The 21733-nt window shown below is 41.3% G+C and overlaps 1 protein-coding gene across 1 annotated transcript in view; it reads right to left on the bottom strand.

The window, feature by feature from the left end:
- Positions 1–17179, bottom strand: part of GTPBP4 (GTP binding protein 4) — a 19618-nt gene extending 2439 nt beyond the window's left edge. Inside the window, exons 1-14 of the mRNA XM_015811494.1 lie at positions 17073–17179; positions 15353–15523; positions 13859–13962; positions 13160–13296; positions 12246–12346; positions 11787–11879; positions 10635–10826; positions 10464–10529; positions 9416–9505; positions 7742–7852; positions 6600–6677; positions 5313–5364; positions 4396–4496; positions 3657–3854 (exon numbers count right to left, since the gene is read on the bottom strand). Of these exons, the coding sequence (XP_015666980.1) occupies positions 3657–3854; positions 4396–4496; positions 5313–5364; positions 6600–6677; positions 7742–7852; positions 9416–9505; positions 10464–10529; positions 10635–10826; positions 11787–11879; positions 12246–12346; positions 13160–13296; positions 13859–13962; positions 15353–15523; positions 17073–17120 (1542 nt within the window). The 5' untranslated portion in view covers positions 17121–17179. The remainder of the gene's footprint in view (positions 1–3656; positions 3855–4395; positions 4497–5312; positions 5365–6599; positions 6678–7741; positions 7853–9415; positions 9506–10463; positions 10530–10634; positions 10827–11786; positions 11880–12245; positions 12347–13159; positions 13297–13858; positions 13963–15352; positions 15524–17072) is intronic.
- Positions 17180–21733: the final 4554 nt, after the last annotated feature.

Raw genomic sequence — 21733 nt, 5'->3', positions numbered from 1 at the left:
TGTCAGGAAGTTTCTCCTTAGTTCTAGGTTGCTTCTCTCCTTGATTAGTTTCCATCCGTTGCTTCTTGTCCTGCCTTCAGGCGCTTTGGAAAATAGCTTGACTCCCTCTTCTTTGTGGCAGCCCCTGAGATATTGGAACACTGCTATCATGTCCCCCCTCGTCCTTCTCTTCATTAAACTAGACATACCCAATTCCAGCTACCTTTCCTCATATGTTTTAGCCTCCAGTCCCCTAATCATCTTTGTTGCTCTTCTCTGTACTCTTTCTAGAGTCTCAACATCTTTTTTACATTGTGGTGACCAAAACTGGATGCAGTATTCCAGGTGTGGCATTACCAAGGCATTGTATAGTGGTATTACAAGAACTGGACATTCTTGGTTTTTTTCCTTGAAAACATTTTGGACAACCATTTGTCTGAAATGGTATAGGGTTTCCTGGCTGAGCATGGGGTTGGACTAGAAGACCTCCAAGGCCCCTTCCACCTCTGTTCTTCTGTTCTTTTTTGTGCACTTTTCAGTTCTTTTTGTGCACATTGCCAGGACAAAAACCAAGAAATCCTAGTTTTTCCTAAAGGTTAGATTTTAGAAGGAAGACTAGCGTATCTGCAGGCCTGTAAATTAGGGAAGTAAACATAAACCACAATTCTTCTCTACTTCAAACATGGTTACATCTTGTTTTTGAATTCTTTGCAAAATTAAGAATTTTGTCACTTAAAAAAGATAGCAAATGTAGGAGGATGTTCCTATTTATTCATTCATTCACTTTTATCCCACCTTTATTATTTATAAATAACTCAAGGCAGCAAATATATCCAACATATTTTCCTTCTCCTATTTTCCTTACAACAATATCTTTGAGGTAAGTTGGGCTGAAGAGTGACTAGCCCAAGGTCACTCAGATGCCTTTCCTAGCTAAGTCAGGGCTTGAACTCATGACCCTTGCTTTTCCCAAAGGCAACTGGATTTTATTGGTTCCCCCCCCTTAAAATGTTTCACTTCTCGTTCAAGAAGCTTCCTCAGTTCTTCTAAGCTCTGACTTAGCCAGGAAAGCCAGCTAGCTGGCTTTGGGCCAGTCATTCTCTTTCAGCCCACCTTACAGGGTTATTTTAAGGAAAACAGGAGGACAAAAGTAGGTTGGATGTTTTCTGCCTTATGAATTTTGTTAATTAAAAGAGACAGTAAATCTAGGAAGTTGTACTATTGCTCTTTTTTAATTAACAAAATTCTTAACTTAGCAAAGAATTCAAAAATAGAATGCAACCATGTTTGAAATGCAGAAGAATTGTAGGTAACCATGTTTGAAATGGAAAAGAATTGTGGTTTATGTTCACCTTTCCTAATTTGTAGGCCTCCAGATACAGTGGTCTTCGTACTAAAATCTCTAACCAGCTTAATCTTTAGGGAAAACTGGGTGAATTAGTCATTTATTTAAAACACTCCTATCTAAATGCTTGTTTAGCTGATAGTGATCACTAAAAATACACTGGAGTTAGATGGACTACAGGGAATCCTCAACTTACAATAATTGAGTACAAAGTTTCTATTGCAAGGCAAGACAGTTGTTAAGTGAATTTTATTTGAATCACTAGTGATTCACTTAACAACTATGGAAAGGTATTTCAAATCAAATCAAATCAAATCAACCTTTATTGTCAAAGTACAACATGTGTACAATGAGATTGGCTAAGCCTCCCTTTATAGCCTTTCTTGCCATAGTAAAGTGAATCATTGCAATTGTTAAGTTAATTGGTCATTAAGTGAATCTGGCTTACCCCACTGACTTTGCTGGTTGGAAGCTGGACGGGAAAATCATAAAGGGTGATTACATGATATCCAGGACAGTGCAACTGTCATAAATACAGGTAGCCCTCAACTTTCAACAATTTGTTTAGTGACTGTTCAAAATTAAACTGAAGTCACTGAAAAAAGTGGCTTATGATCTTTCTTCACATGACTATAGGATCCCCATGATCCTATGATCAAAATCCAGATGCTCGGCAACTGGTTCATATTTATGACATTGCAGTGTCCTGGGGTCATGTGGTCACCTTTTGCAACCTTCAGACAGCCAAACTCAAACTATACATATGTTATTCATAGTATGTTTAGGTGTGTGTCATGTATGTGTTTCACTTTGAGAGCGGGCAACTAAATTTCATTTTTGATGTGTGCCATTGTGCCCACAGTATAAAAATGACAATAAAGGTTATCTTATCTTATCTTATCAATGGGGAAGCCAGACTCACTTAACAATTGCAGTGATTTGCTTAACAACTGGGGCAAGATAGGTCATAAAATAGGGCAAACTCACTTAACAATATCTCATGTAGCAAAAGAAATTTTGGGCTCAATTGTGGTCGTAGGTTGAGGACTGGCTGTATATGCCAGTCGCCAAGTTTCTGAATATTGATCACATGATTATGGGGAGGTAGTAATGGTTTAAGTGTGAAAAAAGGTCATAAGCCACTTTTTCAGTACGGATGTAACTTTGGTGTGATTGCCCTCAACGGTCAAAGGCTCTCCAGAATCTGCTGAACATTACTTGCCTTCAGGGGATGTTTTCCTTCTGTTGACAAGATCCTGAGGCCTACTGAAGGCTGCTCTGGGTCACAAGAGACCTTTGTTCTCGAAGTGGCTTTGGAGAATGCTTTTCTATGCTCTCCAGAGCCTCTGAAAACCGTCTGAAAGCACACCCGCATTCTGGCCTGATTTTCAGAGGCGCCAGAGGCTGCTAGAGCAGACCACAGCCACCTTGCATGGCTTCCACAGGCTACCCAAGAACACACCCCATTCTCACTCGGCCTCCACAGCGTCCCCAAATCATGAAAGAACGCTATCAAAGCTCATGCTTTCAAGAATAGTTGTCAGGAGTGGCATAAACACTGGCGTGTCAACTTTGACACATGTCAAAGCTTCACCTTCATTGAATTAAGCAATGCCATCTCTTGGAGCTCCAGGAGTGAAGCAGTCCTGCCCTCCAGAATCAGGTTCTCCTAGCGATCTGAATCCCTTCCCCACCATTGTTCAGAAGAGTGCTGAAGACCTGGCTCCTCATCCAGGCTTTTGACAAGAGAGAGCAAGACCCTTCACTGCATTTTATATTGATTTTATTGTAATTTCTTTGATTGTGGTGATCTGCCAAGAGCGATTGGGAGTCAGGCAACACTCAGCAATCAATTATTATTACCATGGAAAAAACTGGCAGGTCCTTGAGTGTCTCCTTTGGGGTACTAATTGTTAAGAGATTGATTCTGTGATCTCTAAATGCTTTAAATGGGGATGGAAATGAATAAATATAATGACTCAATCACAACATTTGATTCACACATCACTCTATACTAGGGGCTCCTAAACCGTTTGCCAACCTATGTCCCTTTAGTGTAACCTTCATGTGGTACACACCTCCTTTAAAAACCCTAACACAAAAATGAACACAAATAAACAATGAAAGCAATATATTTAATGATCATTGCAAACAAAAGGTTGTAAAATTGGTAAAATGGATGGACTCTATTATGATTGTAACTTGAGGACTACCTGACCACCTTTAAGATATTTGCTGGAATCCTTATTTCTTTCCCAGTCCAACTTCCTTCTGCCCAAGACAAGTGCACTCACATCCCACCGAATTCTCACCCAAGTATTTTTATACTTGCCTTTTTAGCTGTTCTAGGCATCCTGGGCCCATGTATGTTTTTCTCCTTTGATTCCAGGATCTTCAGTTTCTTCTTCTCACGAATTTGTTGTGCCAACTGCCTGATTCCCATCATTTCTTCATCTTCGCTTTCCGAATCACTTTCATATTCTCCAGCTGCTTCCTTTAGCTCCTCTTCTTTCTCCAGCTGTTCCAATTTCTAGAAAGATGCCACACTCAATACATTAGAAATGGATTTCTATTGTGTACTTCCTTATAGACCACCACTGCCTTTCAGGTAATTCACATAGTAAATTCTCCCTTCCTGTGCCAAGCTAGAGAGCCGATAGGATTTATTTCAGGTAGAAAGACTGTCTATGGCAGGGGTAGGCAACCTCGGCTCTTTTATGACTCATGGACTTCAACTCCCAGAATTCTGGGAGTTGAAGTCCATGAGTCATAAAAGAGCCGAGGTTGCCTACCCCTGGTTATGGCAATATACATTTAAATATGATTTTAGCATAGATTAAATTGCATAGCTGTTTCAAGGACTGGTTTGAGCTCACAACTGTCCCAAAGTGATTTACGCAATGCATTCTGAGGATAAAGCAGAACTGGAAAGAGAAAATTTTGAATTTGAAACCACTTGCACAACACCATGAAGAAAAATAAAGAAATCTGTGCTTATAAAATCTACGGTCAGTATCAGAACATCTACATTTTTTTTTCATCTAATATACTATCAGTAGTTTAATACTTACTTGCATGATGTCTGGATCAATGTAATCAGCTATGTTATGACCTTCCCAAATCTCAGGTACTACATCATATTTTTCAGATGGATCCATCAGATCCCAATATTCTAAAACAGGGAGAAAATGAAGGAGTTTTATTTGTGCAATTCTAAAACTCCTGCAAATTTTATTCAGTTGATAGCCATTTAATAAGAAAAAGTCATTCTAAAGCAGACATGTCAAATTCACGACGTCACATGACGTTGCACAACGTATCAGGACGGTTTTGCCATTGCAAGCAATGGTGTGGGCGCGGCTTCTGCATGACACATCCGGCCCGCAGGCCGGCAGTTTGACACCCCTGTTCTAAAGTAATAAATTACATGCTGGTAATAAGTTACACATAATGGAGCTCTTATTTGTTTCAACTGACAACATTCCTTAAATTCTGAAGAATATCAACATTAGACAAAAGTATAGATTTGAAATACATGCTTGAACTATATATGGTCTAAACCAGGGGTAGTCAACCTTGGCTCTTTTATGACTCGTGGATTTCAACTCCCAGAATTCCTGAGCCAGCTAAGCTGGCTCAGGAATTCTGGGAGTTGAAGTCCACGAGTCATAAAAGAGCCAAGGTTGACTACCCCTGGTCTAAACTGCCGATAGAATAGAATTCTACATTAGTTAGGGGTAATTTCTACCTATAACCTGGTACCATTCTTAACAGAATATGAAAAAGGGAATGGATCTTAGTGATACAAAGGAAAAAAATATAAGCCTAGTAATTATGAGGCTTACCATAACCTGTGTGGTTTCTTTTTATTTGTTTCTGCTTTAGCTATTTACAAAAAAAGAATAATCTAATAGAGCAATCTGTTGTGTAAGGCTGCAACCTGAATCCAGCTGAATTTCTTAACAGAAAGGTAAGCCTTGATACTTACTCTTAAGATCCAATATATAATCATCTCCCATTTCCATTTCCAAGTCTTTCTCCTGCAGCAAAGATGCATCATTAGTAAAAGTTTCTTATAAATTTCACAAAATCAAAAAAAAAATTGCATAAAGGGACAGATTAGTCTGGTGGTTGTAGCATTAGGCTAGTAACTGGGAGATTGTGAGTTCTAGTCCCTGCTTTAAGCATGAAATTCGACTGGGTGACTTTGGGCCAATCATCAGAAGACTGTGAGTTCTAGTCCTGCCTTAGGCATAAAAGCCTAAGGCCGGATGACTTTGAGCCAGTCATTCTGTCTCTCACCCCAACTTATCTCATAGGATTGTTGTTGTTTTGGAGAAAAGGAGGAGGAAAGAGATATTAGATATGTTTTCTATGTTGAGCTGTTTAAAAAAAAAATAGAGGTGCGAAATAAAATAAATTCCAGCGGCTGACGCTGGAAGACCAGTTGTCGGCCGTGACCAGGGGGGCGTTTTATCAGGTACGCCTGATACACCAGTTGCGACCTTTTCTGGACCGGGACGCCCTGCGCACAGTCACTCATGCCCTCGTCACCTCCCGCCTGGACTACTGTAATGCTCTCTACATGGGGCTCCCCTTGAGGAGCACCCGGAGGCTCCAATTGGTCCAGAATGCGGCCGCGCGGGCGGTGTTGGGAGGGACTCGTCGCTCCCATGTAACACCGCTGCTGCGCGAGCTGCACTGGTTGCCGGTGGCCTTCCGGGTGCACTTCAAGGTGTTGGTCATCATCTTCAAAGCGCTCCATGGCATCGGACCTGGATATCTCCGAGACCGCCTTCTGCCACAGATTACCTCCCATCGGCCGGTACGCTCCCACAGAGTGGGTCTCCTCAGGGTGCCGTCAGCCAGTGCCGGCTGGCGACCCCCAGGGGGAGGGCCTTCTCGGTGGGAGCCCCCACCCTCTGGAACGAACTACCCCCAGAGATCCGGGTGATCCCGGATATCCCCTGCTTCCGCCGCGCCCTAAAGACATGGCTTTTCCAACAAGCGGGATTGGCCTAGGGAATTTTAGTGGGGTTTTTAAGGGAAATTTTAATTATTAGGCCATTACAAATATTTCCTTTTAATCTGGTTTTAATTTGATATTTACTGTAATATTGGTTTTATAAGGCTGTCAGCCGCCCTGAGTCCGGTAAGGAGAAGGGTGGGATACAAATCAAATCAAATCAAATCAAATCAAATCAAATAAATAAATAAATAAATAATTGTTTCTTTTATACCCTTAAAATGTGGAGATCTTTCCTAAGATACTTACCAATTTCTTTTTCGGGCCGTCAACTTCCATGTACTTCCTGCGCAACAAGACTCCTTCCGGAATAAAAGGGGGCCTTTCCTAAGAGACAGAAATGAAACACAACATGAATATATGCATGCCTTACCGGCCCACTTCTGCTGTCGCCACTTGCCAACGCTCACGCGTGTTGCCCCCCCCGCCTGTTTTGCTGGCAGACGCCTTCAGGAGAGGCCTCTGCAGCCAGGGGCTCCGGACTGACGTGCATGGCATCCCCCGGCCTCCGTTTCATCATCAGAGGCCTTCGGGAAAGGCCTCTGCAGCCAAGAAACGGGCTCCGGATTGACACACATGGCACCCCACCCCCCGCCTCCATTTTGCCATCAGAGGCCTTCGGAAAGGCCTCTGCAGCCAAGAAATGAACTCTAGATTGATGCACGTTGTGCCCTCTGGCCTCCATTTCTCCATCAGAGGCCTATCCTGAAGGCCTCTGCCAGCAAAACAGTGGGAGATACCAGGGCATGGGAAGTTGGCTGCAACTGTCCTAAAGTAAGTGGGTGCAGGGCAAGTGGAGCAGTTCCACCCCCTATCCCTGCCCTAGCTTGATTTTTACCAGTACACCTCACCCCATCTCGTGCAACCAGGTGCAATGGACTGGGTGGGGTCTTATTTTATATATAGGGCTTACATTGGGCGCATGTGTAAAAATCAAACTAGGTCTTATTTTTGGAGTGTGTCTTATTTTTGGAGAAACACGGTATGCATAAGGTTCATGGGTCCTCAATCCCCGGGTCATGCCTCATCAGGAACCTGGCCACATAAGCAGCGGGCAAGCACACAAAGCTCCATTTGCAAAAGTAGTGGACACCCCACCGCCGACTGCTCCTGCCAGTCCGCAGCCAGAAAGGTTGGGGATCGTTGTATTAGGTTACTGAGGGGGAGAACATCATCATTCTTTTCTTTCAGTCTGTAAGCTGACAAATATTCAGATTTTTTTTCCCAAGGCATAAAAGATCCATCCACCCTAATGCCTTTAACTGGAAATTCTTGCAGGAAATTCTGCCAGATGTGGTCTGAATATACCTGGAGGGCATGAACATAGGAAAACTGGTGGGTATATATGTAATAGAGGTAATGAGATACAATCACACACAGAGACACCACACCTTGTTGTCCCTTTTTGTTGGAAGAGCTAAATGTAGCCTGTTCAGTACATCATTCACTTTGTTTCCTTTCATTTTGGTGCCAACGCGATGGGCCAACAATCTGTCACAAGCCTGAAAATAGTAACAAAATATTAATTCAAGAAATTTTGAACTTAGGCGTAAAGCATTAACATTGATCTGGACATCCAGACAATCCTCGATTTATAACCAGGGGCATAGTGATCGTTCAGAATTAACAGTAGAAACCCCACCCCCAAAAGCTACATACAAGCCAGTTCTAAAATTATGGTCTCTGCCTCCCTGCATCACATGACCACATTTTGGATACCTGCCAACCATTGCTGATTGAAGCATTCCATGGTCAGGTGACTGCAATTTACGATATTTTTTCCCCTAAAAACTGGTTTTACTTCCAGTTTCTGGAAAAGAATACCCTATAGCAGGGGCCCCCAACTTATGGTCCACGGCCCAGTACTGGGCCATGGACTCTTGGCCACCAGGCCCCACGAATAGCTGGCGAGCCCCCACAACTCACAGTAACACCGTTGCATGGATGCTAGCGGCCCCATTTGCGCATGCAAGGGGAAGCTAGCACCAACGCCAGCGTTACACGGGCACTAGTGGGTCGTTTGTGTATGCGCACACGTGCCAATGGCCTGCCTGTGCATGCACGCACCAACGTGCACGCCATGGGTGCACGCAACTTGCTTGCACATGCACGCACATGTGCGCCACCATTGTGCATGCGCCCATTTGCACATGCGCGCATATTTCGCTGCTGCTCCCTTTCCTTCCGGGCCACCAAGCCAGAAAGTTTGGGGAGCTCTGCCCTATAACGATCAATGGACTTGCTAAACAACTGCAGCATCTGCTTAACAATGCTGGGCAACTGGTTCATATTTATGACATTCACAGTGTCCTGGGGCCATGTGATCCACTTTTGTGACCTTCTGACAAGCAAAGTCAATGGGGAAGCCAGATTCACTTAGCTACCATGTTACTAACTTAGTAACTGCAGTGATTCATTTAACAACTGCAGCAAGAAAGGTCAGAAAATGGGGCAAAACTCACTTTTTGTTTCACTTAGCAACAGAAATGTTTAGCTCAATTGTGGTCGTAAGTCGAGGATTGCCTGTACTTTCTAATGACCAGATGAAGAAAAATATTTTTCCCACTCTGGAGACTGATGATGAATTGCTGCAAGCAATTTCCAGCAATTGATAAATAGAGGATATTGATTTTTTTTTAAAAAAAGAGAACTTTTTTGATTATACACAATGATATGGGAAATTCAACCACCCACATCATACAAGCCCATAAATAAATATGTGTGTATATATGTGTATGTGTATGTGTGTGTGTAGATGGATGGATGGATGGATGGATGGATGGATGGATGGATGGATAGATAGATAGATAGATAGATAGATAGATAGATAGATAGATAGAGGAGAAAACTAACATTAGCATCTGCTGCAAATATCAGAACAAGGGAAAGCAAATAGAACACAGCATCTGATTAACAGGAGGATTCCATGACAGCACAAAGATCAAGCAAAAAATTGTTTTTGTTTTTTTAATGCAATATTTTAAAGCAAGCTGCAAAATAGTCTTTGGAGAAGCAGAAGTGGATTGAAACCAATGTAGATATTTATTATACACATATACACTCACTTCAGTTTTAACCTGAATAACACCTTCTTCTGTCATAGTGCTTGTCTCAATCACAGGAAGTCCATCAGCTTCTAATTCAGCAAATATTTTCTGAAAGATGATAAAAGAAAGCATTTGGTAAAATTAATTATGTGCACACACATCCCCAAAGTATGCAAATACCATCTTAATCACTGGTATTTGAGTACAGAGCAATCTCAAAGCTGCACACACTTGTATACAGGAAGTTGTATGTGTCCGTGTCTGTATATAAACATATTTTTTCGATATGTCGGTTTAATTAACAATATTTCCATGATAAAGAAAAAAATGACTTTTGGTACATACAATCTGAAACAGACTGGTTATTAGGAAAGGTTAAGAGTGGGTGTTATTATTTCATATTCCATTAATGTTACAAAATATGAATCTTTCAGTACTTGGGTAGATATTTGCAAGATGAACTCTGCTCATCAGCAAAGAAAGATGCAGAATGGGAGGGGAAAATATGAGAAGGTGTTGAATTATTTGTAAAGTAATAAAGGCCGGATATAAATAAATTGAAAGGGAGAGACAATCAGCTGCTACCTGAAAAGTACAGAAAGTTGCAATGAAGGGACTGTTTGGCTAGAGCAGGGGTAGGCAACCTTGGCTCTTTTATGACTCGTGGACTTCAACTCCCAGAATTCCTGAGCCAGCCATGCTGGCTCAGGAATTCTGGGAGTTGAAGTCCACGAGTCATAAAAGAGCCAAGGTTGCCTACCCCTGGGCTAGAGCAACAAAATAGATATTATTACTGAGTGATTGATGCCTAGGCCGCAATAGTAATCGGGAACGCAAATGGTATCTGCTTTTTAAAAAAAATGTAATGTATAAGGATACCTTAAGAGTTAAGGTTAAGAGTCCAGCATGGACTCTTATGCAGACCTCAGTGATTTGGGAGTGAGGCACTCAAAGAAAAAAGAAAAAAAATGCAACAATACCCAGATTAAAAATAATAATAATGGTAGCCAACCAGGACACGAACATGCATTTGGCTGTGTAATCATCACTTCTGAAAACTACTCACCTGATTCTCTTCTGAAAGTTCAGAAATCCTTTTCACATCACATTTATTGGCTACAATAATTAGAGGCTAAAATAAAACAGAGAAAGAAAACCACACATTGTGTAAGCCAGCTTGGGTTTTTTAACAAAAAACAAGAAGCTTTAAAACGTAAAGGGGTAAAACCCCAAACACCTTGTTGGCAAACAATGGCTTAATATTCTCAAAAAGTGCCAGCTGTTCCTCCAAGCTATGGCCACACTGTTCTGAGATATCCATGACATAGAGCACAGCAGATCGGAGATGGGCAAGTGCAGTTATGGCCTGCATCTCGATGGTGTTTCTATTTTCCAAAGGATGATCCAAAATACCAGGAGTATCTATGACCTGCAATGAAACAGACAAAAATTAAGAGAGCTGGTCCAACAAACAAAAACAAAGTAAAGCAAAGTAAAATAGAGAGCCCCATCTGAGACACCATCTCAAATGAAAGTAGGGCACTAGCAAGGTGATTTATAACAGGGGTCCCCAACCCTGTCTGTTTGACCAGCATCAGGCCGCAGCATGCCAAAAACTGGGCCATGCAAACAAGTGAAGCCCCATCCACGGGATGAAGGCAGCATGCGAAACCGCCCCCCCCCTCCAGTTCACGGAAAAACCTCTATCTATGGAATCTGACGCTGGTGCCCAAAAGGTTGGGGGCCACTGATTTACAATATAGATAGTCATTGACATACAACAGTTCATTTAATGACTATTTGAAGTTACAATGGCACTGAAAAAAGTGACTTGTGCCACTTTTCACACTTACGACCCTTGCAGGATCCCCACATTTATACGATCAGATTTCAGATGCTTAGCAACTGGCATGTATTTGTGATGGTTGCATCATCCCGGGATCATGTGATCACCTTTTACAGCCTTCCGACAAGGAAAGTCACTAGGGAAGTCAGATTCACTTAACAACTGCAGTGATTGACTTAACTGTGGCAAGAAGGTCATAAAAATTCCTTTAACAACTGTCTCATTTAGCAACGGAAATTTTAGGCTCAATTGTGGTTGTAAGTTGAGGGCTGCCCGTACAAATGCAGATAATACTCAAATTACATCAGGTCACTTAAGGACCACTTGAAGTTCCAACACACACACACCCCTCCAAAAATACTCATGACCCTATTTCAAATTTCCAACAGGACTACCTGTAATACATGAAAATCAATATCAAGTAAATAATAACAATAATTTAAAGCCTAAGCAAAGATCCCAAAAACTTGAGTTTCCAAGATGCTGCAGGCAAAAAAACCCCCTACCCTAAATAGGAACAATTAACTAAGAGATAGTTTTTACCTGCCAACGCAAATATTTGTAATCCATGTGTCCCACAAACAAAGATTTTGTGGTAAATGCATATGGCTGCACATCTACATCGGCTCTTGTTACCTAAAACATAAAAGGGTCTCATTCATGACACAATTCCCGTTCTGAATCCCAACCATCAGTTAAAATCATGAGAAATGTTCCTAAACTGAGGTAAAACAGAATAAAAATATTTTTTTCAGAAGACAGGAAAATGGAGATTTTTTTTCTTATATTCTTGTAAGACTATATCTTACAAAAAGATTAAGATGTAAAACTATTATTAACAACTCTAACATGTATTTTCTCACAGTTTAGGAAACGATATATCAATAGGACCAACTATGCCTGAAATTCTAAATACAGTGCTAAGAAATTACTTGCGTTTACTCAATGCTCATTGTTACATTCCGATTTAGTGTGACTCTGATGCAAGGCGTATCTACAAACCTTATTTATGAAACTTGATTTCCCAACGTTGGGGTATCCACACAGCAGGAGAGTTCGTGTATTAGGATCAACAGTTGGCAATCGTGATAAATGCTGTCGCACTGAAATTTTTAAAAAGGACACAAAAGTATGGTTTAGATATTGTACTTTGATTTTGTATGAATTCAGCTATTAGAGTACTAAATATTCATTCATTCGTTATGGTTTTAAATTATGCTTTAGCAGCATGACATTTTAGGTTAACCCACCCAATGCATTCAGTTGTCTCATTTCATATTTGAAGGACCGCTGGGCGGCTTAAAGAATAAAACTGCAATACAAAAGGAAAACAATTCCTCAACCCCAGTAACAACAATCAGACAAGCCCCTTGATGGTGTCCATATCACACTAAGGCCTCCAGGCCCGTTGGCAGAACAATATCTTCAGAGCTTTGAGAAAGAACATCGATGTGGGAGCTTATCTCTACAGGGATGATGTTCCATAGGAGGAGGCACCCCCCTTCTTCTTGGTTCCACTAGGAGGGAAACCCGTAGCCATTGATTAGGGAAGAACATCTCGTTGGACCATGAAAAAGGACCTTTTCGGTGGTAGCCTCTTCTCTATGGAACATCATTCCTGCAAGGTATGGTTGCCCCCCTCCACTGTTGATTTTCCAAAGAGCCCTAAAAACATTGTTTTGTCAGCAAGCCTAGAGATAACAAATGGAGATAGAGCCAATTAAGTGGTTGATTTGTGATGTTGCTGCCATGGGGGATGGAGTGGAATGGGATCTTTTAAATGTTGCTGCCATGGGGGATGGAGTGGAATGGGATCTTTTAAATGTTGTAAGCTGCCCGGAATTACCTATGTAGGGATTAGACAGCCATATAAATTTGTTCAATAAATAAATAGTAAATTTCTACAGTTGACATACCTTGTTCTAAATATTCCAGGCTCTGCTTCTGTCTTTTGATTATGGTGCACATCCGCCCCAAGGCTGCACGCTTCAATTGTTTGCATCGATAGAGGGAATCTCCATATTTCATCAAACGCACATAATCTTTCGCAACACTAGGTCACAAAACCAGGTATCAAATCTATATTCTATTAGCTAGGAGAATGTTTATTAACTGTGTTTCCATTTTATTTCACTTAACAGCACACTGAGGACAAAGAATGATAGCTAGAACAGAATATTAAAATTCAGTTCATCTGTCACAGTAAATCGTAATATATTTTGACTTTGATTTCATTTTTTTCCTGAACTCAAGTATTTCTCAGTCTTTAAGATGGGTGGAATTCAACTCCCAGAATTCCTCAGCCAGTCTTGAAATTGCTAAGATAAACATTGCCAATTACGGTACTCTTTATTCAATAAGTCATAATTCAGCAAATCATTATTTAGTATAACATGTGTTGGAACTGCAAGTTGAGAGACCAAAGTCCTATCTCCACTTGAGTATAGAATTTACTGGGTGACTTCAGGCCATTCTCTCCCTACCAACTGCACACAATTATTGCTATAAAAAAAACATTGACTGGGGAATCCTTCATGTCATCAGGTGAACTTCCAGAAGTAAGATGGGATATAAATATAACACATTTAAATATGTACATAGTGAAATTCTCTTACTTGTCAATCAGATTTTTGGCAATATTTATTTGCCCCAAAGCTAGCTTGTAATGATCTTTATCATAGAGTACATTCATCAAATCTGCATAAAAGGGATGAATATCCTGAAATCAACAAAAATAGAGTATCAAAATCAATGATATATTTAATAATTTATCAATAAAATATACACAATTCCATTTAATTTTTAATTAGATTATATATTAATAATCTAATCTATAGAGATTTAGAGTAAAACCATCTCCAGGATTAAAAACAATGTATAAAAAAGCAAAAGAAAGAAAAGTATTACAATTATAATCAACTTGTGGCAAAGGAGTAAACCAGGGGTCTTCAAACTTGGCCCTTTTATGACTTGTGGACTTCAACTCCCAGAATTCCTCAACCAGGTACACTGGCTGAGGAATTCTGGGAGTTGAAGTCCACAACTCATAAAAGGGCCAAGTTTGAAGACCTCTAGACTAAATAAACATCCCTACGTACTATAATAGGCACCTTTGTGATAACAATTCCCAAACCCAAACCCATTAGAATAACCAGGTCTCAAAGAATTGGTCTTGAGGACTTTCAGCCAGGATTCAAAGGATTGCAAAGCTAATTCTATGAAAACCCAAGGAAAATGTGATCCCTGATCATGAAATTAGGGAAAGCTCAAAAAGTAATTTATGACATGGACAGAAGCTGCTTTAAAAAAAAGTAGATCAATCAATCCAGATTTATCTAATGATATATAAGTTTCAAGAATGACAAATTAATTCATTGTTATTTGTTTTGCCAGGAACTGCGTAAGTAAAGTGTGGTTATATTTTCAGAGAATACCAGAACCCAACCACTGCCAATCCTTTGTAAGTACAATGAAAAATTAATAATTGCATCCATAGAGCATTTTAACATGTTCATTAAATAAGATCCGCTGACGTCTACTAAATACCAAGCTGTTTATAGTAATTTTACCCCCACCCTCCCATCATAAAGTTTAAGATTCCTTCTCATCAAACTCAACTCCTAATGACTTGACAGCAGTACAGAAATGTTTTAGCACTACCTTAGTCCCCATACTTCTAAAATACAAGCAGTCCTCAACTTATGACCACAACTGAGCCTAAAATTTCTGTTGCTAAGTGAGACATTTGTTAAGTGAGTTTTGCCCCATTTCACCTTTCTTGCCACAGTTGTTAAGTGAATCTGACTTCTGCATTGACTTTGCTTAGCAGGTTGCAAAAGGTGATCACGTGACTCCAGGACAACGCAACAGTCATAAAAGAGTCAGTTGCCAAGCGTCTGAATTTTGATCACATGACCACGGGAACACTGCAATGGTTGTAAGTGTGAAAAATGGTCACAAGTCACTTTTTTCAGTACCGTTGTAACTTTGAACGGTCACTAAACGAACTGTAGTAAGTCTAGGATCACATATATACAAGCTTCCTCCAAGAAACAACATATAACTGCATTTATGTAATGAACATATGTTTCAGTTGAAAAGCCACTTACATCAAGCTTTGGGAAATCCATAATTATTTGAGTAAGCCTGTCATGATAATTTTGTTGAGTATATTTTACTTTTCTCATATAGAAATGACGAATTCTGTGAATTTGATAATGCTTATGAATGACCGTAGGAGTCTTTCGCTGGGTCTTGGACAATGTTAAATCAATGAAGTCCTGCAAATAAAGAACAGATAACAACTGATGAAAAAGTAGCAACAGCTATTTTCAATGATATATAACAAAAAATTAACAGCCCCAAAGAGGAGAAATGTGTGTCAATCTTGTCCAATCTCTGGGACAGGAAATTAAAACTATGAGCCATTACGATAGGTATTCTAAAAAATAACTATGACTCTAGTATATATATTTGTTGTTGTTCAGTCACTAAGTCCGGGGTCCCCAATCCCCAGTCCATGGACTGGCACCGGTCCTTGGCATGCCAGCAAACAAGCAAAGCTCCCTCTGATCTGTGGAAAAACCTCTTTCCATGGAACCAATCCCTGGTGCCCGAAAAGTTGGGGGCTCCTGAAATAAGTCATGTCTAACTCTTCGCAATCCCATGGACCATAGCAGCAGACAAAACTTAGTAGCACTTTTGGATGCGGCTGCTGATAAAAACAGGATCGCCAACATGATCGCCAACATCCAATAACAGACATGGCACAAGAAGAAGATAGCACACTTCTATCTCCCAGAGTTTGCCCAATTCATGTTCACTGTGTCAATGACATTAACCATCTCATCATCTTCCATCCCCTTCTCCCTTTGCCTTCAATCTTTCCCAATCTTTTCCAATGAGTCCTCATTTGGTGGCCAAAATATTTGAGCTTCAGCTTCCTTCCAAAGAACAGCCAGGATTGATTTCCTTTAGGATTGCCTGATTTGATTCTCCTTGCAGTCCAAGGGATTCTCGAGTCTAGTGTCTTCTCCAGGACAATTCAAAAGCAAATTACACACACACACACACACACACACACACACTTTGGATAATTTCTATCCTTTTCAGTATTATGATATGATATCAATAATATCAGAAATGAGGAGATGATAAGCCGCCTGGGAAAGCCAAGGGAAATCATCAAAACAATTAAAAAACGAAAATTAGAATATTTCGGACATGTGATGCGACACCCAGAAAAATACGGCATACTCCATTTAATCCTCCCGGGAAAGATTGAAGGCAAACGAGATCCAGGCAGAAGAAGAACATCGTGGCTTCAAAATCTAAGGGACCGGTCTGGACAAAACTCAGCAGCACTTTTTCGTGCGGCTGCTGATAAAAACAGGATCGCCAACATGATCGCCAACGTCCGATAACGGATATGGGACAAGAAGAAGAAGAAAAATCAATAATTATATTGTATTTTTTTAATTCACCCCAGATTTATTCCTTTATTTTAGAATACATACTATCTATACTTCTTCTAGCTTCAATGAACTCTACCAATCAAGTTAAGAAGGCTTTGATTTCAATCGGCGCGTCTATCGCGGCAAGTAAAGCCGCATTCGCCTTGAATTAAAACATTGACCACATCGGGCTCCGCAGGCAGATCTCCAACAGGTAAAGCCTTCTCGGGCTAAGGGCGGCATCGGATTCGCCCCAGAAGCGGAGCAGCTCCGGCCTCTTCCTGAGCCACGTGGGCTCCCCAGGTCGGCAGAGCCCGGCGGATCGCGCCTGCCTCGGCGGGGCAGAGGAGCCGGGATGGAGCGGATCGGGCCTTACCTTCGCGGACGGAACCACCATAATCTTCCTGAAGTTGTACAGCGCCATGGCGGCCGCGCGATCGCTCGGTGCCCGCCCGGTTCGGAAAGACAGAATGGCACGGGGCAACGGGACTTCCGGGGAGAGACGTTCTCGCGAGAGTTGCAACCGGAAGAAGGCCGTCGTTGCATCGATTTCTTCTCGATCTCCGCAAAGGGTGTCAAGTGGCCGAAGAACTGTTGTGGCGTTCTGCGTACGTGTGGGCCAAATGTAAGCAATATGCAAAATGTCAATATTGAGAGTTGTGGGGTTGGGGGAGAGAGGTGGAGAACAAGCGTTCCATGATTGCAAATGAGGGCAACAAACTACATCTTCCGTAGTCAGGGAAATCCGTTCATGTTGTAGAATGGCTACTCTCTATTTTTAGTAGGTCTATATGTCTAGCCTTGTCACTTTCGACTATTAAAAGGATTGTGCGCCACCAAGTGGCTGGATGTGGAGCTGCAGTTTCTTCTTGCCACTCCGTAACATTCGGCCGAGGAATTCAGCAAACAGCTTAATCGTGTTGTGATTTAAAGCAACCGCGAGATGGCAGCAGATATACTGTTACTCTGTTACTTCATGATTTACTTCTAATGGTCGTCTGTGCGCTTGCTTGCTGTCCAGATGTGATGTCGAGGCAACCTGCTATCTGAGGTCTTCAAACTCGACCCTTTTATGATTTATAGACTTCAACTCCCAGAATTCCTCATAAAAGGACCGAGTTTGAAAACCCCTGTGCTATCTGTTTTGAATTGGGCGCTGGCTATGTTTAAGGGAGTTCAAGATCTTCCACCCCAACTGGCACTCCGCAGTCTCCATCTTGAAGTTTGTAGCAGCCTGTTAGGAAAAGAAGAGGAAATGATGCACATTGCACAATGTCTCCAATCAGCCTGCAGCCTCAGTAGGGAAAAGATCCCAATACACTCCTACAGGCTTACACATCCAAGAACCACTATGGACCAGGAGAATATCAGTCCTGCTTTTCAGCTGTAACACTGGCCAAGTGCTTCAAAAAGTTCCAGTCAGGTATTTCTGAGGAAAGCAGATCTCCAGATTCTTGTGCAGCCAAGACAACATGGCCACAGAGAAAAGATGCCCGGAAGATGGAGGGGTTTGCTCAGCACAAGCTGAAATGGCCAAGAAGAGCCAGTCTCATCCCAGCTTCTGATTACATCACCAGAGTTGATCTTGCAGGGTTGGTGCACTTCAGATTCCTTTGGTTAAATCAGTGTTGGTGATCCTTTTGGGTCCAGTGTGTCAAAAATTCAGAAAATGCCTAAGTTGACTAACTCCAACACATACACACAGAAAGACAAAAGGAAAACTATTCTCTATCCCTCCGCTCTCTCCCCCCCCCCCAATCCAGGCTACCCTGAAGAGTAGCACTTGGTGGCAGCACCAAGGCTGGGCCTGAAGTAGAAGCCTTTGGCCATAAGGTCAAAAATCACTTTTTTGCCATGATATAAAAAAGATGTTAAGAATGCAGAGAAGAGCAATAAAGATATTAGTGAACTGGAGACTATAAAATACAAAGAACGGTTGCAGAAATTGAGTATGTCTAGTTTAATGAAGAGAAGGTCTATGGGTGACATGATAGCAGTTCCAATATTTGAGGAGCTGCCTATTCTTCAAAGCACCTCAAGGCAGAGCAAGAAACAATGGATGGAAACTAATCAAGGAGAGACCAACCAAAACTAAGGAGAAATTTCCTGACAGTAAGAACAATTAAGCAGTGAAATGACCTGCCTCCAGAAGTTGTGGATGCCCCAAAATTGGAGGCTTTTAAGAAGAGATTGGACAACACTTTGTCTGGAGCAGAGTAGAGTAGAACAGAACAGAACAAAATAGAACAGCAGAGTTGGAAGAGACCTTGGAGATCTTCTAGTCCAACCCCCTGCTCAGGCAGGAAACCCTATACAATTTCAGACAAATAGGTGTCCAATTTCTTCTTAAAAACCTCCAGTGTTGGAGCATTCACTTGTTGGCAAGTCATTCCACTGATTAATTGTTCTAACTGTCAGGAAGTTTCTCCTTAGTTCTAGGTTGCTTCTCTCCTTGATTAGTTTCCATCTGTTGCTTCTTGTCCTGCCTTCAGGCGCCTTGGAGAATAGCTTGACTCCCTCTTCTTTATGGCAGCCCCTGAGATATTGGAACACTGCTATCATGTCCCCCCTTGTCCTTCTCTTCATTAAACTAGACATACCCAATTCCAGCAACTGTTCATTACATGTTTAGCTCCCTGATCATTTTTGGTATAGGATTACCTGCTTGAGCAGAGGTTTGGATTAGAAGACCTCCCAGATCCCTTCCAGTGCTGTTATTCAGTTAAGCCTGGGCCTAAACGTTAGCCCTGGTGCTACTGCTGCCCCTTAAAAAGGCCAAAATGAACACAAATGAACAATGAAAACAATACAAATCTTTGGGAAAGGCAGATTTGTTATAACAATGCAGGTAGTCCTTGATTAAGACCACAATCGACCCCAACATTTCCATTGCTAAGCAAGGCAGTTGTTACGTGAATTGTACCCCATTATGTGACCTTTTTTTAGCACAATTGTTAAGAGAATCACTGCGTTTGTTAAGTGAATCATGGTCATTAAGTGAATCTAGCTTCCCCCATTGACTTTGCTTGTCAGAAACCAGCCAGGAATGTTGCAAATGGTGATCAAATGATCCATGGACAGTGCAACTGTCATAAATATATGCCAGTTGCCAATTGCCTTAATTTTGATCACATGACTATGGAGATGCTGCAACATTCGTAAGTGTAAAAAATGGTCTTAAGTCACTTTTTTTAATGCTGTTGTAGCTTTGGTCGCTAAACGAATGGTTTTAAGTTGAGAACTATCTTTTTAACTAAAAAGTTTTTCACACCTCCCCAGACTACCTCTGCACCTCCCTAAGGGAGATACACCCAGTGGTGGGATTCAGCCGGTTCGTACCACTTCGGCAGAACCGGTAGCTAATTTTGTGTTGCTCAGCCCCAGAATGGACTTCCGGAAGCGGCATCCACACAGAGAACTAGTTGTTCACATATTTGAATCCCACCACTGGAAATCCCACAGTTTGGGAAACCCTACTTCAGGGATCCCCCAGCCTGTGGATGGTGGCCCACTACCAAGCTCAGCCTATTAGCCACCAGGCTGCATGAGTGGCTGGTCGGTGCACACGCACACAGTCCCACTTGCACAAGCATCGCCACGAGCGTTGTAGGTGTTTGCGGCTCATGGCCACACGCACAAGCAACAGGTGTTCATGTGCGTGCATGTGCATGCGTTCACCCCACACACACAAAATCATCCTTTCCCCCCTCCCTCCACTCCAGGCCGTCAACCCTGAAAAGTTGGGGAACTCTGCCCTACTTTATACCACGACATGGCCTACTGCGGCATATGAACCCCATCATTGTTTCTTATTCCACAAATCATATTTAAAGCAGTTAATGTGCCACACAAGCCCAGCTTTGTGTGTGCTCATGTGTTACTGGATTGGCCAACCTTAAGCCAGTTTAGGATCTCTGTCCCCAGTTAGTACATCAAGCCCAGAGTCACAGAATGCATTTCAAGAAAGAGGGTATCAGATATAACTGTTGCTTTAATACACTTTTCCATTTTGGCAGAATCACAATTTTCCCATTATATTTCCAGAGTGGGTTTTATATTATCAAGCATCAGTAGTAACATGGGTAAAAGAATGGATAACTCTTAGAAATAAAAGGTTGTTGTATTTGGAGGAACATGATTTACAACTTGGTTGGCATGCTTTCTTATGATATGGGAAAAATAAAATTCATAAGTATTTTCATTTTTTAAATTGTAAGCAGCCTTTTTCGTCTACTATCAGTTTTTTTCTCCTTCTGTTTTTTAAGTTTAAGTTTTTTATACTCTAGCTACTGTCAGTCTATTTCAGTAGCACTTATACTCCAATCAGCCACATGTTCAACTAATTCTTTTCACCATTTAGTTTTGGTAATGAGTAAATGAACACTAATCATAAACAGGCTGATAAAGCTATATAAGCTATGGTCCTTGACAGTGTATTTACAGCTGATTTATAACCTTATAAACCTTATAAACTTATAACCATAATTAATTCATATCCCTCAACTTATTTATTAAAACAGTTCAAAGATAGAAGCGTTCACTGGGAAATCTCTGCAGTTAAAGAAGTAGAGTTAAGCATTGGAAGGATTTGTTTACTATTATAAATACCAAAAGTGAGTTTGATGCCCTACAATAGATTAATAACATCTCATTTACAGATTCATGTGGCAGTTCGCTTTACATATTGAGATAATAATAATAATAATAATAATGATGATGATGATGATGATGATGATGATGATGATGATGATGATGATGATGATGATAAAGTTGGAAGGGACCTCGGAGGTCATCTAGTCCAACCTCCTGATGAGGCAGGAAACCCTATACCATTTCGGACAAATGGCTGTCCAGTTTCTTCTTAAAAACTTCCAGTGTTGGCGCATTCACCGCTTCTGGAGGCAGGTTGTTCCACTGGTTAATTGTTCTAACTGTCAGGAAGTTTCTCCTTAGTTCTAGGTTGCTTCTCTCTTTGGTTAGCTTCCACCCGTTGCTCCTTGTCCTGCCTTCAGACGCTTTGGAGAATAGCTGGACTCC

This window comes from Protobothrops mucrosquamatus, unplaced genomic scaffold (genome assembly GCF_001527695.2).
Source record: "Protobothrops mucrosquamatus isolate PMUCROS unplaced genomic scaffold, P.Mucros_1.0 scaffold42, whole genome shotgun sequence".
In the NCBI taxonomy this organism is placed as follows: domain Eukaryota; kingdom Metazoa; phylum Chordata; class Lepidosauria; order Squamata; family Viperidae; genus Protobothrops; species Protobothrops mucrosquamatus.
The sequence above is the reverse complement of the archived record's forward strand: the minus strand, read 5'-3'. Positions and strand labels throughout refer to the sequence as shown.